The sequence below is a fragment of the Onychomys torridus genome, chromosome 6 (genome assembly GCF_903995425.1).
Source record: "Onychomys torridus chromosome 6, mOncTor1.1, whole genome shotgun sequence".
Classification (NCBI taxonomy): domain Eukaryota; kingdom Metazoa; phylum Chordata; class Mammalia; order Rodentia; family Cricetidae; genus Onychomys; species Onychomys torridus.
Genome location: NC_050448.1, coordinates 63,525,532 through 63,541,724, shown reverse-complemented (window position 1 = coordinate 63,541,724; position 16,193 = coordinate 63,525,532). Strand labels below are relative to the sequence as shown.

Below are 16,193 nucleotides of genomic sequence, written 5' to 3'. Positions count from 1 at the left end.
TGAGAGATCTGTAATTATCTATGGTTTTTCTCATTAAAAACTGTCATAACCCTATACCAAAGCAACACTGAAAGGCTAAAATTTCACAGAAAGTATTCTGATTAAAATAAACTCATCAAGTTCAACAACAACTTCTGTTATACTATTTGTTGTTAGGACAGACAAGATGCAAGTGATCACCTAATCCAAACCCCCTATTTCAGAACTGAATATAATTTATTATATTCTACATACCTGCAATTCTAGCACTGAGGAGGTGAATGCAAGCCGGAGGCAAGCCTGAGGTAAACAGTGAGGCCCCATCTTAAAAACCATTTTTGAGTAATGTGTAGTGATTGTGACTTGATCACATCATTCTGACAGCTTTTGTTTCTCAAGTGGATCCTCTCTATTAACACTCACAAGAATATCCTTTTATTTTATGTATCCCAGTAGGTTCTGTACAGCAACAACCTTACATGTTTAAAAAAAAAATCTATTTATATTATTCATTAAATATTTACAGAAACTTTTGGTTAGTTTTTCAAGAAACGCTGCAAATTTTAAAGCATTTAAGAAAAAGTTACTGTACACAAATAAATGTTGGGATTAGAGGATCTAGTGGAGTATAGTTGGAACCTTACTGACCTCGCTGATGATTAACTATGCATCTGGTAGCCTTGCAGGTCCTCTGTGTGCACCTAGCTGATAGCAAAGTGAAAGGGCATGGACAGTGTCTGCTCCCAGCAAGCAAATCACTTAGAAGCAGTCAGAGGCACAGATCAAAGATTTTCGACTTTATCTACACTGATTTAAACCTACTAACTTGGATTTTGTCTACAGACAAAACAAGTTAGAAAATAAGAGAAAGACTCTTTAGGATCTGAAGATAACAAGAGAGAAGATAGAAAGGGAAAATTCAGAGAAGAAACAGAGGGCAGAACTTGATATTCACAGGCCAAAGCAGCTGGTTTTTATCCTCATTGTATTTCAGATGGTTGTAGGAAAAAAAGTATTGATTTCTTGGATCATCAAGTATTATTTCTACTACACAGATGTCTTAGGACTTTCTGTTGTTTCTTAGACACTACAAGAAATCAGAGAAACCACCTTCTCGGAATATAACTTTTACTATAACTTAAAACATCTGAAGGAAGATTAGGATTTTAACATTTTAATTAAAAGTAGCACATTCATTAAAAATGTTCTGCTGTCTCAGGGGGATATTATTTCAAGTCAGTTACTATCAATATACCACAGATGGAGTACTGTACAGATTTGCAATAAAGTGTATAAACTGGCTAGTTTTCTTAAAGTATAATTAAAACGTACTCCTATGATATGCTTATCTGGTAATTTCAAATATGGGTCCTCAAAAAAATCACATATGGCCTGAGAACAATATGGAGCAAACTTTGAAGTCTTATATTTTGAAATCTACATCACTAATTTCATTAATGCCTGCTAATGTCTGCTACTAAGCATAAGAGACAATAGAAATGGAAAAACAGCATCAAGATCCAAAAAAATATATACCACTATAGACAATGTACTAAAGTTGTATTATTTTCATGAACATCACACCTTTAAGCCAAAAATCCTGATTTCTTTACCAATAAATTCAGTATCGACTAATTATGGTTTACTGACCATCTTATGAAAGTGACATTAAATCCTAGGTAAAAGTTGTTCTTTAGGAAGAAGAGACCCAAATAGCAATCCATATATTATATGTTCAGCCCTTAATAGTTAAGACTTGGCTCTGCTACTTGAATCCTCTCCTCTGAGATTATAGTGAAAACTAGAAGTTATTAAAGCCAAAGCTATTTGGCAGATAAATTTTAATATTTTACTTACAGTACATTAATAAGTTTAAATTACTTGAAACTTTTATTTACATAAGGAAAGGAAGAAGGTAGTAACAGAAAGAAACTTATCTAACTTTTCAGAACAAATGCTTATGTATGGGAATAAAAGAATGAAATAACCAAAAAATGTGTACCTTTAAAATGAAAAAAAGCTAATGATTTCCTGGTGATGGCAAAAACCATATCTAACATAGATGAGACTACAGTAAAGTTCAAGTACTTGCTAAGTTTGCTTGTGTCCAGTCCTCCTATACTAGTGCTTACCTTTCAGTCAGGCACAGGCTGTTTCCATTCGCCAAGCAGAAGTTTCCTACTTTACTCAGTCTTGTATATCTCGATGAAATCAAATTATGTATAGTTTAATGTGGTACTCATTTGAACAGTTATTGTTCAACTTGGGAGAAAAACTTAACATATATATTATACTATCCACCTTCTCATCTCACTAAATGATGCCAGAGTTGTGGATGTTCTCGTCTAATTTGAGCAAATACAACAGTCATATAAACAGTAATATGGGAGGTAATTTAAACAACTCAGTATGTCCACCAAACAATACCTATGACAAGTTCATAAAACTGTGTTTTTCAGTACCATTCGACAGGTTTGCTGTGCAAAGTCAAGGCTATCACTTTACCTGACATGACATTATCTTAAGTTCAAACTATTTAAATGCAAACAATACCCTTGGGTTACCAATCAAAGAGATGTGAGGGTTTTCTGTTGCTTTGAAGCTATTTTGTAAAACAGAATGAAGTATTTTAACATCATGCTAGGCCATTTAAAATAATTAATAGACAATAAAATGAAGTATTCAAAGAAAATATTCAATCACTGGTTATTACAAATTAATTCCAGAATAATAATTATCAATACTTTAGAAACATTCTGTGGAAAACTTGAGAGTTTATCAGTGACTGACAGAGACTGACAGATAATAGTAAAGAAAACTATATACAGTATAATAATATCCATAATTGTTAGAATATCTTGCATATATTTAAATTCAGTTACTTCTACAAAATTCTATCAAAACCAGCACACTAACAAACCATGTTTGGGTGATTTCTTTTCTTTCCAGCTTTTACTAATAGTTTAAAGAATATTTTTTATTCCAAAATTATATTTTGACCACAATATTAGAAATTTGTTTTCTAAAAGTCAAGTATTATTTTTTTTACAACAACATCAATTAATTCAATATCTAAAGACTAAACCTCTAGTCACTACATAGATACTAGATTTTTGAAGGTTAGATCAGGGGCTAAGAATAAATACAGGCAAAACCCAAGTCCTTTGCATTCTGAAAAGTATAAGTACTTCAGAGACTTTTTAAAAGAGAAAATAATTTAATTATTCCCTGAATGTTTATAGGAAGTGGAGATCTTTCATATAAAAATCTGCATATTCCCTGTAAAGAGTGTTAGACTCCTCTATACTATTTTCATACACCATAAAATAGATACCTTTTCAGTCTCACTAATGTGATAGAGTAAAAACTGCACTGAAGTTTAATCCAGTAAACATATCTCTAAGGAAAGATCAGCAGAGAACAAAACAGTTTAGGGATCCTGTGCTCAGTGCAAATGTAAACAGGATTATGACTGTCAGGCATACAGAAGCTCTGGCTTGGGCCATTACTTAGCTCTGGCTTCTGAGAAAACCGTGGACTGCAGCATCATCCCCCCCTCCCGCAGCAGCCGGCTCCCTGGCCGTGCAGGGCTGTATGAAAATGACAGTCGAAGGGCATTCACTTGCTTTCTTCTCCCAGACTGTCTTCCCCTAAATGGAAGACAGGGTTCTTTTTCAAAGCACTTAAGTGTGTCTAAGTCAATGTTAACAGAAAATATAACTGAATTCTCTAGGCAAGAAAGTTTTATAATTGGGTTATTTACTACTTTTCAAGAAAACTTTGAAAAAAAAATCCAAGTTCAATATTGTTTAGGATAAAATACTATAAATTAATATGTTAGCCTAACTGCCTATTCTTTTTCAAGTAGAAGAATTTTCAGTTTAAGTACTCTGTAGGCTCACCTCCTGATTTTAGCACTATTCTCCATGCATATCCTGATTCCAATTTTAACTTTAAAAAATCCCTCAGATTTAAACACAGCACCTTCTTTCAAATAACCAGTAGGTAACTTTAATTTCCAAGTTAGTGCTCACATTGGTTTCGATGAAGGAGGATATACAATTAATCACTACAAGTTTATTTAATTATGATTAAGTAAAACCAGGATACAAAGAGAAGTAATCTGACTGATTTCTGGACCATAAACATCCACACATTGCAAAAAACTAGTAGAGTAATTGCTCTAACCAGACTCAGTTTTTAAAGGAACAGGAACTAATGTTTTAAACGTGTACATATTTTAGTTCATAGTTACTAAGAGCATGCCCACCTCAGTACATTTCTAGATGGTCCAATTGCAATGATAGACAATGTTATGCCCAGAGAAGTCTGAAGGTTCTGCATTACCTACAGTCCAAAGGGGGGAAACCACCCTCTGTGTCGGCCTTCCTTTTAGTGATGTCTTGCAGCCAGCTAGCCCAACACCACAGTTCTGGGCAGAAGCATGCTGATACTAGCACTGCCTAAACCAAACAAACAAGATGTTTAACAGTCAAATAAAATGTCCTGCAGTCTCCCTAATGAATTTGTCAAGGACCATCAGATTTCGCTCCCCCTCCTTTGCCTCATTAACTCAAGTATGATGAGACGGATTATAACAAGAGAATACAGATCAATCGGTCTGAAGACTTGAAGTGGCTTTTAGCCTCTAGAGTTTCTTTCTCTCAGTCTCCTTAATAGAACATCGTCTCTTCTGCAGAAGGAGCTGCCACTCCGTTTTAATACACCATCAAGGAGCTGCTGATGGACTTCTATACCAACATACATAAAAGCGGAGGTGACAGGGGCTCTTCAATTAGAGCCTCCTCAGATACCGTCTTCCCCTTCAATTATTCAACCAGGGAGAGGAGCCGCAAACAGCAGAAGCTGCTCTCCACCAAGGCAGCGGTGAGCCGTAGGGGGAGGGGCAGTGTTTGCTGGAAGTGTTTAAGTTTATTGCTGGAATGATGTTTCTAATTAGCACCACAGCGATAAATTAAAGTCGCCTTTGTTTAACTGATTTATTATTTACTAGAGCATCTACCTTAGACAGGGTAAATTGGTAATGAATTGTTTTTAAATCAAAACATTTGTAACGTTTTATCATTCTTCGCCTCTAGGTAGAAGTGGAGAAACCGTGGACAAGGGTGCAAGATGTGAGGAAACTTGCTCGGGTTGGAAGAGCTGAATGCAGTGGGCGCACGTGTCCTGTGCTGGAAGACTTGGCAGGCAGCGCTTGGGCTGCCGGCACCAAGGACTTGCACTGGCTCTCACTGGCATCTCTGGCCACGTGCATGCTGCAGACCTAGCCCCTGGAGGATGTGGAGGCACTCTGCACCTGGGCCTTGCCATCAGTCTCCGCCCAGTGCTGACTTGTTCCAAGCTTCTCCCTATGGTCCCACACCCTATGAGAGCAGCCCTCTGGCTAGTAATGCCTCCAGGGCCCAGACTGCAGAATGCACTGGTTACCGATATGAGCTTGGTCCAGCAGCAGCAGCTTTTCCCGACCGGCGGGAAAGCTGCAGCCAGCTGCCCAGTATTGCTATCATTCCTAGGAATTCCCCTGAAACTGCTGTCTCAGAGGCTCGCTGATGCTTACTTTGCAAAGTTCTTCCCAACACCTTGCTACTGAAGACAGTCCCTAAGCAATAAATCCCGCTTGGTTTTAAAAAGAAAAGGCCAAATATTCTTTAGAAAGGAGCTTTAGCAACAAGGGAAGGCCTGCAAAGTCTCCAGCCATCTGGACACACCAAAGACTAAGAACGAACCAAGGGGTAGAGATTCTAATGTCTCACCAAGTAGAAAGAGAAATTAGCTTTCCTGTTAGCAAATGAATTCAGGTTCTGGTTGGGTTTCAAAAATGCAAGTCAAGTTTTCATACAGGGTTTTACAAAAGCTACACACTGTATTTTTAAAAAGCTACAGATTTTCTTTACCCCCACATATAACTCACATCTGAAATATCAGCCAAGCCAAACCAAAAATAGTCCTAACTAGCTGAGTGTATTAAAAAGACTGAGAATACTAACATCTTCAATTCAAAGATAAACTCGGTATCAAGTCAATCACCTTGCTGTAGCCCTTACTCTTCCAAAAGCCCACAAGGCAGCAGCCGCACAGCTTGTTAAGGATAATACATATTCTAAAGAACACACATGAGTTTCGGTGGGATGCCAGCGGAGGAGGAAGGCCATCTGCGTAATCAATAACAGGACAGTTATAGATTTTTGTCCCAGTCAACTCCTTTAAAAGCAAGAGTCAATTATGAAAATAACATGACTTTAAATCAGAAGCTGCATTGCCTGAGAATACATTCAAAATTAAAGTCACAGTATTAAAATAGTAGGAAAACTTGAATTCAGGTTCAATTTTCTTTTCCTTCATTTCAACTTAGTCCAAAACGATTTTAGTAGCTTACTTTAACCAGCAAGTATAACCTAGTGATGTATACCACAAATAATTTAAATTGTTTCTCAGAACTCAGGTATTTTCTCTCTTGTCATTTGTTACTTCTTGTAACAGTAAAATAATGGCCCAAAAATGTCTGAATCTAAATTATGAAATAACAATCAAACAACCTATTTAGACTAGTTTTTGTACTGCTCTGTTTTTTGTTTTTCAGCATCATATGGAAATTACTAACCAGAGATTTATGGTTATAAACCCTCATCATATAACTCTCCTTTACATATACACAGCAATTGTTCCAGCTCCTGGCAACAATGGGGTAGGAGGAAAAAGAAGAAAGACTTTACTAGAGGAAAAAATAGATATCAAAATTTAGTTCCTTTCCCGAAGACAGTCTGTTAGCATCCGCACCTTGTGCAGAGTGTCGTTAGACTGAGACAAAAGTGAGCGAGCCTCTCTGAAGCCACTACCTCTTCCCAGCCCTTGCTCCAGCCACCCCAGAGCAGAATCCTCTATCAAGACTCTCCTCTTCTTCGCTGCAACTGGTAAGAAAAGAGGATAAAGAAGACAGGACTATAAAGAGTGAGAGCGTTTGACTTCTATCTTGTCCTATTTTCTTACTTCTCCCCCCCCCCCCCCCCCATCAAGTGCAGTGTGGTGGCTGCCAGGGTTCCAAGCTTGTCTTCTCTCTCTCTCTCTTTCTCTCGGATTGGCTAAAGCACTGACAGCTTGCATAGGGATTGTAGGAACTGAAGCTCCACCCCCTCACGATGGCCCACAGACCATTCATAAACTAAAAGAGAGAGAGAGAGAGAGAGAGAGAGAGAGAGAGAGAGAGAGAGAGAGAGAGGGGGGGGGAGGCAGGTATCAGAGTGCAGGAGGGCGAAGTGGAGTCTGTACAAGCAACCCAGAGGAGAGGAAAAACCCGGACTCCTTAGAACTGCACACCAGATACAACGTAAGCAGGGACTTAGTCACACTAAAACAGATTTTGCGAGGGCCAAAAAGTATAAATAACGAGACAGACATGACTATCACCCAGCTTGCAGCGGTTTGCACCTAGAGAGAGGCAGGAAGAACCCCCCACAAACAAACCAACTCAATCCAAACAACGCCTCCAGTAGGAAACCAGGAAAACTGCGAAGACACAGCCCCTGAGAAGGAGACCAGCACGCTGAGACCGCGGGGCGTCTGCAAACCTCAGAGTGCGCAGCGGCCTGAGCTGTACTTCACTGCTCTCCAGGCATTAATTACATCCTTCACTTTCCTTTTGGGGGAGGGTAAGGAAGGCATCACCTACGTTGAGTGAAGGCGTCCTACCAGCGGGAGTGAAGTTGAAGAATGAACGACTGAATGTTTTGCTCTTATTTTAAAATTTTCTTTGGCACTTATAAGACTTCATTTCCAGATATCTGGGCAACCGTGGCCGCTGTGGACATCTAAGCCTAACCTCTTGGTAACCTATTTTTTTTTTCTCTCTCTTACCATCTAATCCATTTCTCCCGCACAAGAAGTTCGTCTTATCTATCTTTATTTCACTTATCAAAAGACAGCGAAAAAGTGCCAGCTAGTACTGAAAAAAAAATATTCATTCTAATTTTCTACAGAAGAAAGGAAAAAAGACTTCCAAAGAGGGAAAAGAAAAGGCCAGCCGGCTATATCGTCAGCCGGTCAGCCCAGGTGGACAGCAAGAGTGAAATTGGGGCTTCGGGGGACGCACCGCCTTTCCACAGCCGCAGGGCCACCACCAGTGTGTGAGCCTTGGATCCCTCAACGTATTGCGAGACGCCGGTGTACAGCCCGGACCTGTGCCCCAACATGATCGCCGCTCAGGCCAAGCTGGTTTACCAGCTCAATAAATACTACACCGAGCGCTGCCAGGCGCGCAAGGCTGCAATCGCCAAGACCATCCGAGAGGTCTGCAAGGTAGTGTCGGATGTGCTAAAGGAAGTGGAGGTGCAGGAGCCGCGTTTCATCAGCTCTCTGAGTGAGATCGACGCCCGCTACGAGGGGCTGGAGGTCATCTCACCCACCGAGTTCGAGGTGGTGCTCTACCTCAACCAGATGGGCGTCTTCAACTTCGTGGACGACGGATCTCTGCCGGGCTGTGCGGTGCTCAAACTAAGCGACGGGCGGAAGCGGAGCATGTCTCTCTGGGTCGAGTTCATCACAGCTTCTGGCTATCTCTCGGCGCGCAAGATCCGCTCGCGTTTCCAGACCCTGGTCGCCCAGGCGGTGGACAAGTGCAGCTACCGGGACGTGGTCAAGATGATCGCCGACACCAGTGAGGTCAAGTTGCGCATCAGGGAGCGCTATGTGGTGCAAATCACTCCAGCGTTCAAGTGCACCGGGATCTGGCCTCGCAGCGCGGCACAGTGGCCTATGCCCCACATCCCCTGGCCCGGCCCCAACCGGGTGGCGGAGGTCAAGGCCGAAGGGTTCAATTTGCTCTCCAAGGAGTGCTACTCGCTGACTGGCAAGCAGAGCTCGGCAGAAAGCGACGCCTGGGTGCTGCAGTTCGGTGAGGCAGAGAACCGCTTGCTGATGGGAGGCTGTAGAAACAAGTGCCTCTCGGTGCTGAAGACGCTGCGGGACCGCCACCTGGAGCTGCCGGGCCAGCCGCTCAATAACTACCACATGAAGACGCTGCTGCTGTACGAGTGCGAGAAACACCCGAGGGAAACGGACTGGGACGAGGCTTGCCTGGGCGACCGTCTGAACGGCATCCTGCTGCAGCTCATCTCCTGCCTGCAGTGCCGCCGCTGCCCTCACTACTTTTTGCCCAACCTCGACCTCTTCCAGGGCAAGCCCCACTCGGCCCTGGAGAGCGCTGCCAAGCAGACCTGGAGGTTGGCCAGGGAAATCCTCACCAATCCCAAAAGCTTAGACAAACTATAGAGTGCTGCGGACCGTGTGAAAGGCAACACAGATGGGCATGCTCTCAGAACACACACGCGCAGCAACAGCAAAAACTCTAAACACAAACTTTTATGGAAATCACCTGAAAGAGCCTGAGTAGGCGGAAGACCTCCTTAATTAAGAAGCAAACAAAAGAGGGCAAGCCAACCCCCCAAAAAATTTACATTCTTGCACAAAAGTGATCGTTTCCTTCCAAACAATGTGAATTTAAAGATCACACAAAAGAAGCAATCGGGCTTTGCCAACACAAAATGAAACCCAAGGTACATTTTTCAAATCCATGTATAGTAGCTTCCCTCCTTTCCTTCTTTATACCCCTCCTTGTAATGGGTTGCCTGAATGATTGTCACCAAGTGAAAAAAATTATTTAACTCTATGTGAAATTTCTTTTGACAAAGTTTTCCTGATGTGAAATGTGTCTCAGTGCCAATGTCAATGTACCCCCTGCCTCTTTCTTTTGCACCTCTAAACCTGGCCCTAAAATGTCTTGTTGAAACCAGTAAACTAGTAATAAAAATATTACTTTACATTGTAATTGGCTGCTTGTGGGTTGTTCTTGAATGAAGGCAGATGAGATCACTTTCTAACTTACAAGATGTGAGCTTGAGCTAAATTCAAGAAGCTTCCATTTGAACTTTGATTTGCAAAGTTTAAAATACAACATATTCTGGAGAATTAATTGTACAAATTTCCACCAAAATCCTTGGTAAAAAGTAAAATAAGAATTCTATTCAATATAACATATATTTGTTCTGTAGATTTTAACAGTAATCTTATGCAATACTTAAAAAACAGAACAACATATTTTTATCCTAAAGTACAAAATAATAAAAAAGGCTTTCTAAAACTTTTCCACATTATAAATTAGGGTATTTTTTTTTATGCTGTAAGTTCTTAAAAATCCAGTGCAAAAGAACTGTTTTTGAATTGCTTTTAAATAATGAAGTCATTTCATGTTTTCCCTTCAACCATTTGTTCTCTTCAAGTTTCAAATAGTAAAAATAAATAAATAAAATTAGTCAGTAAATCAACTACACAAAAAAATAAAGAAAGAAAGAAATAGGTTGCTGAAATATTCCTCTCCCCTAGCAACTGGTAATATGAACAATTCAGATTTATATACTACTTTGGTTTTTTAGTGATTTGATTATTAATGCAATATATATGATCATTTTAATAAAATTTAAATAATTATTTTGAATCTACCTATATATAAAGAAGGCCTTAATACTATTTTATGACCTACAAAATAACTCCACAAATTTAGAAATAAGAAAAGTACTTTGCTTATCCTGTTTTGCTCAGGTACTAATCCCAGACTCATTTCAATGTTTCAACTCTGATAAAGATTTCTTTTACATGCAATAACTGTTTGGAACATAAAATAATCAGTATGTCTGTTTGCTTTATGTTCAAAGGACATGTACCTCCCATTAGCTTTGATAATGTGAGGTACAAGGACAGAATAACTATGTTAAATACTACTTCTAATATTAAAATTTTATTCTTTAAATTAGTCTATTTTTTAATGTTTTTTTTAAAAAAAGACCTATAAATGAAAGATGTAGAAGAAAATATTCTAAAAAGCGATTTTCTGATGAGAAGTTTGGACGAGGGAGGGTATGTGTGCTAAAAACAGGGGGATGAAGATTACTGAACCCTAGGAAGCTCCTGGGCCCCGAAGCCCCAGGTCACTTGACAGAAGAGGCATAGCTGTATGCTGGCTGCCCTGGGAAAACAATTCTGTGTCAAAAACACAAGCTTAGGCCCTCCCTACTCTGAAATTAGCTTTGCCCTTTCAATGCACATACTATTTTGTGTGTGTGTGTGTGTGTGTGTGTGTGTGTGTGTGTGTATGTGTGTTCCTGTAAATATAAAACAAACTCATTAATTCAGTGCACTCACTAATTATTTTAAATAATAAAACAGTTTATCCTCTGAGGAAAATGATCTGAATTTTGAGAACATTTTCAAAGGAAACAATAGCTACTTAGAGGCACACTCGAATCACTTAAGGTACTGTGTTTGGTTTAAAAGGTTAAAATGCTGTCTTAAAATGACGATTTTTCACTCAAAAAACGATTTCTAGCATGAAACAGCACTTCTTCTAACTAGTCTACAAAAAAGTTATTAAGTCTTGACAATAGAAAAAATAATATTCCCCAATTCAGTATTCTTCCTTCCTTATTTAGTAAAAGTTACAAAAGGGTTTTAATGTTAAAAATGTTGTGGTCAAGAAAAGTGTCAGTATTTACAATACAAAACTATCTGTTAGCATCAATGTCTATGCAAAATCTGTCAGTAATTGGCTGAAGTACTTTCAAATATGAACTGCCAAGAATTTTGGTGTCTGGAGAATAGGGAGATTGCTGTACAAGACAAATTTCATGATTAGGCCAAAGTATCTTATATTTTACAAGCGACAGAGAAAGAAACCTAATTTAATTATGCTACATAAAGAAGAGAAAAATCTTAAAAGCTACAGCTTCCCATAAAAAAGCAAGTAACTTCTAAGAACCTGATCTCAAAGGCTGACAAAAGTTTTTATTTTAAAAATAATTTTTAAAACCCCATTGATCAGATTTCAGACTTTAAACTATGTTTGTTCTAAGAGCATAATAAAATATTCTGAGTTAAATCTCAGTCTCCCTTAATTTTGGAGACATCCGTAATCAAAGAGTTTAAGTAATTTTGGTAAGCTTTTTATAATGAAATGATAACATTTTCAGATAATTTAGCATGAGACAAGTACAAAACATTTCTCGGTGATAAAATTTCAGAATCCAAGTTTTCTGTACACCAGATTAGCTGAATTATCATCTAACTCCAAGCAGCCAGGTCTATCAAAGCCTTCTTGTCACCCAGTCCAGCAAGTCCTGCCTGCATACGGGCAGCGAGCGCTATGGGACAAAGTACTTGAAGCAAACATGGACAAGACACGACATGATTTGTCTGTAGAGCACAACAAAATTGTAACATTTTTTTCCTCAGGAGCTTTTTAGAAATACTTCCAAATCATGAAGATTTAACAATTCCCCATGAATCCAAAACCACAGAGGCTACCAATAAAGTAAGAATGTGTATATATTATGTGTATACACACACACACAATAAGCCAGTGAAATTAATTCTTTCTTTTTAATTAATTTTAAACCACTACTCTTTCTATAGGGCACTAATTTGGTTCACTTTTCAATAAATTGCTTCCTCTCAGAACAAATTCTACTATTCACTTTCATTAAATCCATGTTATTTTGGCTTTATGACTGTGTTAAAAAATAGAAATGTTTCTAAGTAAAATAAAATTGCCATGGTCTGAAAAGTAATCAAAATACCTTCGAAAGGGGAAATTACATTTTCATTTAAGAATAGGAAATTATGCAGTGCCTTGTAAAAGCTACCACAGGTAATAGGAAACAGAGGTATCACACTCTGGTAGAATATGCTCACGTGCACCAAAGAATAGCAAGCCATGGAGACAAAGCAAGGGTAATGATATACTGATATTATATCCAGAAAATACACAGGCTAAACAAAACAATTCGACTCTCAAGCTCACTGAATTTTTGTTGTTTAATTCACGCTGAACCCTTTGAGGCAGAATATATTTATGAACAATGTTCCCTGAGGTCTCTTACCTCAAAGAACTAATGATAAATGCAATTAAGTGGAAATTGTTTTTGCATTTAAATGAACTTCAATAATCTAACTAGATGGTAAAAGAGTCTTAAGCTAAAAATGATAACTGCCTTGTAGTAAGCAGAGGCAATTCAGCAAGAGTTTTGAACTAAGCTTGTGAGATTTTTATCAAAACCAATCTAACTTAATAGAACACACTATCCCATAATAAGAAAAATTAAACCCCCTTCCCTCTCCATCTTCTCACCTTCGGATCAATTTTCCTGAAGTTGGGATCCTCTTCATCCACCTCAAAATACAGTTCAGAGGAGGTGACAGAGAGAGTGCCTTTTACTACAACAGAGGGGGCCACAAGCTGAGCTGGTGTGCTCAGGCTAACAGGACCTGCCAAGAGAAAAAGAGAAGCCACATGAGTTGGAATGACATTTTTCAAAACTTAAATTTGTCCAGGAATAATATTTATTTTTTTAAATTCTTACTTCTAGGTACAGCATTACAGACCTCTATACTCCTATATTATGTCCATACAAAACCTATCTCTGAAGATACAAAGTCTGGATTCTCATACTGTAAGATTTATAACAGGCAGTTAACAATAATGGTAAACTGAGAAGCAATTATCTTACAGGGAGTGTGTAAAATGTTGGTCTAATCTCTAGGTAAGAGGGAGGCTCTGCCTAAATAAGTACATCCACGTTCCATTTAGAAAGGCAGCCTCAGGCTACCAACAACACGGAATAACAACCAGGAGCAAGGAGGCCTCAATAGGCTCCCAGGGCCAGAGGTGACTTTAGAGCTTGGCTGAGGCATGGATACAAAGAGAACTAGCTTTATGGAGTGAAGTGTTTGGAAATCCTCTGATAAACCATCTTCTCTGAAAAAGATTCTGTACCCAGTTTCATACAAACCTTTTCCATGGCAACTTCCCCCCCATACAGACTGATAAAAATATTTCTTCTCAAAGTGTCCTTTCCACTGTTAAATATTGCTCAGTGCCTCCAAATCTAATATTAGTGTAGTCCAGGGACTCTGGGAGCAAACAGCTGGAGGGTGGGTTTCCAAGTGAATGAATTTTTATTGGAATAATCAAATCTCCACAGGGCTTATCAAAGAGACAAATCAGACTGCTACTGAAAACAATAGCTGCACTCTAGGCAGATCAGAGTGAGGAACCCCATAGTAACCCTAAAACAAGGACGGAGAATAATCAGGTAGAACAGACACAGACATGTATTTGGAGGTAGATTCAGAAAGAACTGGAAATCCTACAACAACTTCTCATTGTGCAAATCCTGTACAGGAAAACAGCCACAGAGAAGACTGGCATTTTTAATTCTGAATTAATATAGTGCCTATAAACAAGGTGCACCTATTCAGGTGGTCAATGGGTGAATAAGTGTTTCAAAATCCAGATGAATTGACATTTCCATCGATTGCTTGAAGTGTGATGGTCCTTAATCTCACATCAATCTTAATGTGTGCCAGTAGGACAATAGAAGGGATGCTCTGCGGAGATCAGAGCAGGTTTTGCCCTCTATTCCCAATGTACAAATGCATTGTGTTTGCAGATGGGGAGCAGATAGCTTCAGAACAGCCATGATTTCCCAAAGCTCATCCCTGTAAATGGATGAAATAAGCGGCTATGTGTTCTTTTGCTGTCTCCTTTTGCCCTCTGTACATTAGCATGTAATCCTGAGAAGAAATAACATTTTTTCAATCATTCTCAGACATTCAATTACAGGGTAAGCAGACAGCTGCAGAAACTGGTGCAGCCTAGGTTCTATAGAAGACCCCTGACAATTTCCACTTCATTTCTAACCCATACCACTTTATTAGCGTGGATTACTTCTTAATCCCATTGCCATTGTCAAGATTATATAATTAAACTCCCTTTCACCTCTATTACAGTGAGAACATATCGTTAGTCATAAGAATAGGGGTAAAATAAAGGAGATGGATAAGTGGGTGTGAAGGAAAAGACCAGAACAGCAGTCTCCTCCTTACCCTCCATTCCTACTACAGACCCCTTAACAGGCACACTCCAATTAATTTTATTCGACTTTAAGAGGTATGCAGTCATCAAAGCAGGGGCAGCTTCTAGCTTTGTTTTTCACGATCAGTTTGCATTGCACAGAAGTCCAAGATTGGAAGTATATCGCCAAATGAAAGCTTTCAAATACCTTTTCTCTTAAAATCATTGCAAAGCAAACTATGCAAATTTTCACGTATAAAATCTATGTGCTTTTTTCCTCAAGAAACAGAAATTAATAATAATAAAAAAACACAATCACAGACACTAAAGGTAAAATGTCATCTAATGAATGACCTCAAGCCAAACAAGTGATTTTTTTTCCCCACAAGGAAAATAAACTGAAAATCTGCTAAATATAAATCAAAATTCCCATATTATCCAAACTGCATAAATCCCATGGAATTCTTGGGGCTCACTTTTGGAGTGTCTATATTTAAGGCAAACAGCCTCCAAGCTTTGTTTACAAAAATAGCTGGCAGAATTTCACTTATAACCCTTGTTTTATAGAGTAGGGTAACTTCCCAAGGATTCATGAAGCAATTCGGCTGTAGCTGCTTTTATTACTACTATTATTATTATTATTATTATTATTATTATTATTATTTTTGTTTCGGTGAAAATGACATATAAAAGAAAAAGATCAGGAATATCATAGGACTGGGAAGAATTTTTTTAAAAAATCAGAGGAATTATAGCAGATAAAGGGAGAAACACTGGAAAGAACAAAACCAATTTCTAGTTAATCTAATTGTGGATGTGGGCTTGGTAGTCCCAGTGGTCACAGCTGAAAAAGTAAGTAATTAGATGCTCATTGTCCCAGAGCCAGCTGAAATATCTGCGCAGCCACTGAATTACCGGCAAGATTCTCTAAATCTTTCTCATCCACGGATGACAGAGTATCCTCGTCGCCTTCCAGGAGGGCGTCGTTTTCTGAGTTCTGATTTCCTAAAGCCTGACTCTTGATGGACTGTTTTCCTTTAGCAAGGATGTCTTCATCTGCGGCTGAAATGAAAAGGAAACAAAGCTGTCCATCAGCAGTGGAGAAACACTTGGGAAGAGGGGTAGGGCTACAGGAAGGTAGGTAGCCAGAGATGGCCAATCTTTTTTACAGTCACCCACCGTGGGTAAAGTGACCAGGATGGCACACACGCTCCTTCTGACAAACTCGATTCCCCAAGCTAGTGTAATGTTACCCTGAACAAGCACCTTAATCCCATTAAATCTGACCCTTGCACTG

General features: G+C 39.0%; 2 protein-coding genes across 6 annotated transcripts in view; one reads left to right on the top strand and one right to left on the bottom strand.

The window, feature by feature from the left end:
- The window catches only part of Lrba (LPS responsive beige-like anchor protein), a 578,506-nt gene that overhangs the window by 239,705 nt on the left and 322,608 nt on the right, over positions 1 to 16,193 (bottom strand). For all 5 annotated transcript variants that reach the window (XM_036190835.1, XM_036190833.1, XM_036190836.1 and 2 more), the window contains 2 exons: positions 15,812 to 15,958; positions 13,172 to 13,308 (listed from right to left, as the gene is read on the bottom strand). In XM_036190835.1, the coding sequence (XP_036046728.1) occupies positions 13,172 to 13,308; positions 15,812 to 15,958 (284 nt within the window). The remainder of the gene's footprint in view (positions 1 to 13,171; positions 13,309 to 15,811; positions 15,959 to 16,193) is intronic.
- Positions 7,208 to 9,820, top strand: Mab21l2 (mab-21 like 2). Its single transcript, XM_036190839.1, has one exon. The coding sequence runs from the start codon at positions 8,185 to 8,187 to the stop codon at positions 9,262 to 9,264; it is 1,080 nt and encodes a 359-aa protein (XP_036046732.1). The 5' UTR covers positions 7,208 to 8,184; the 3' UTR covers positions 9,265 to 9,820.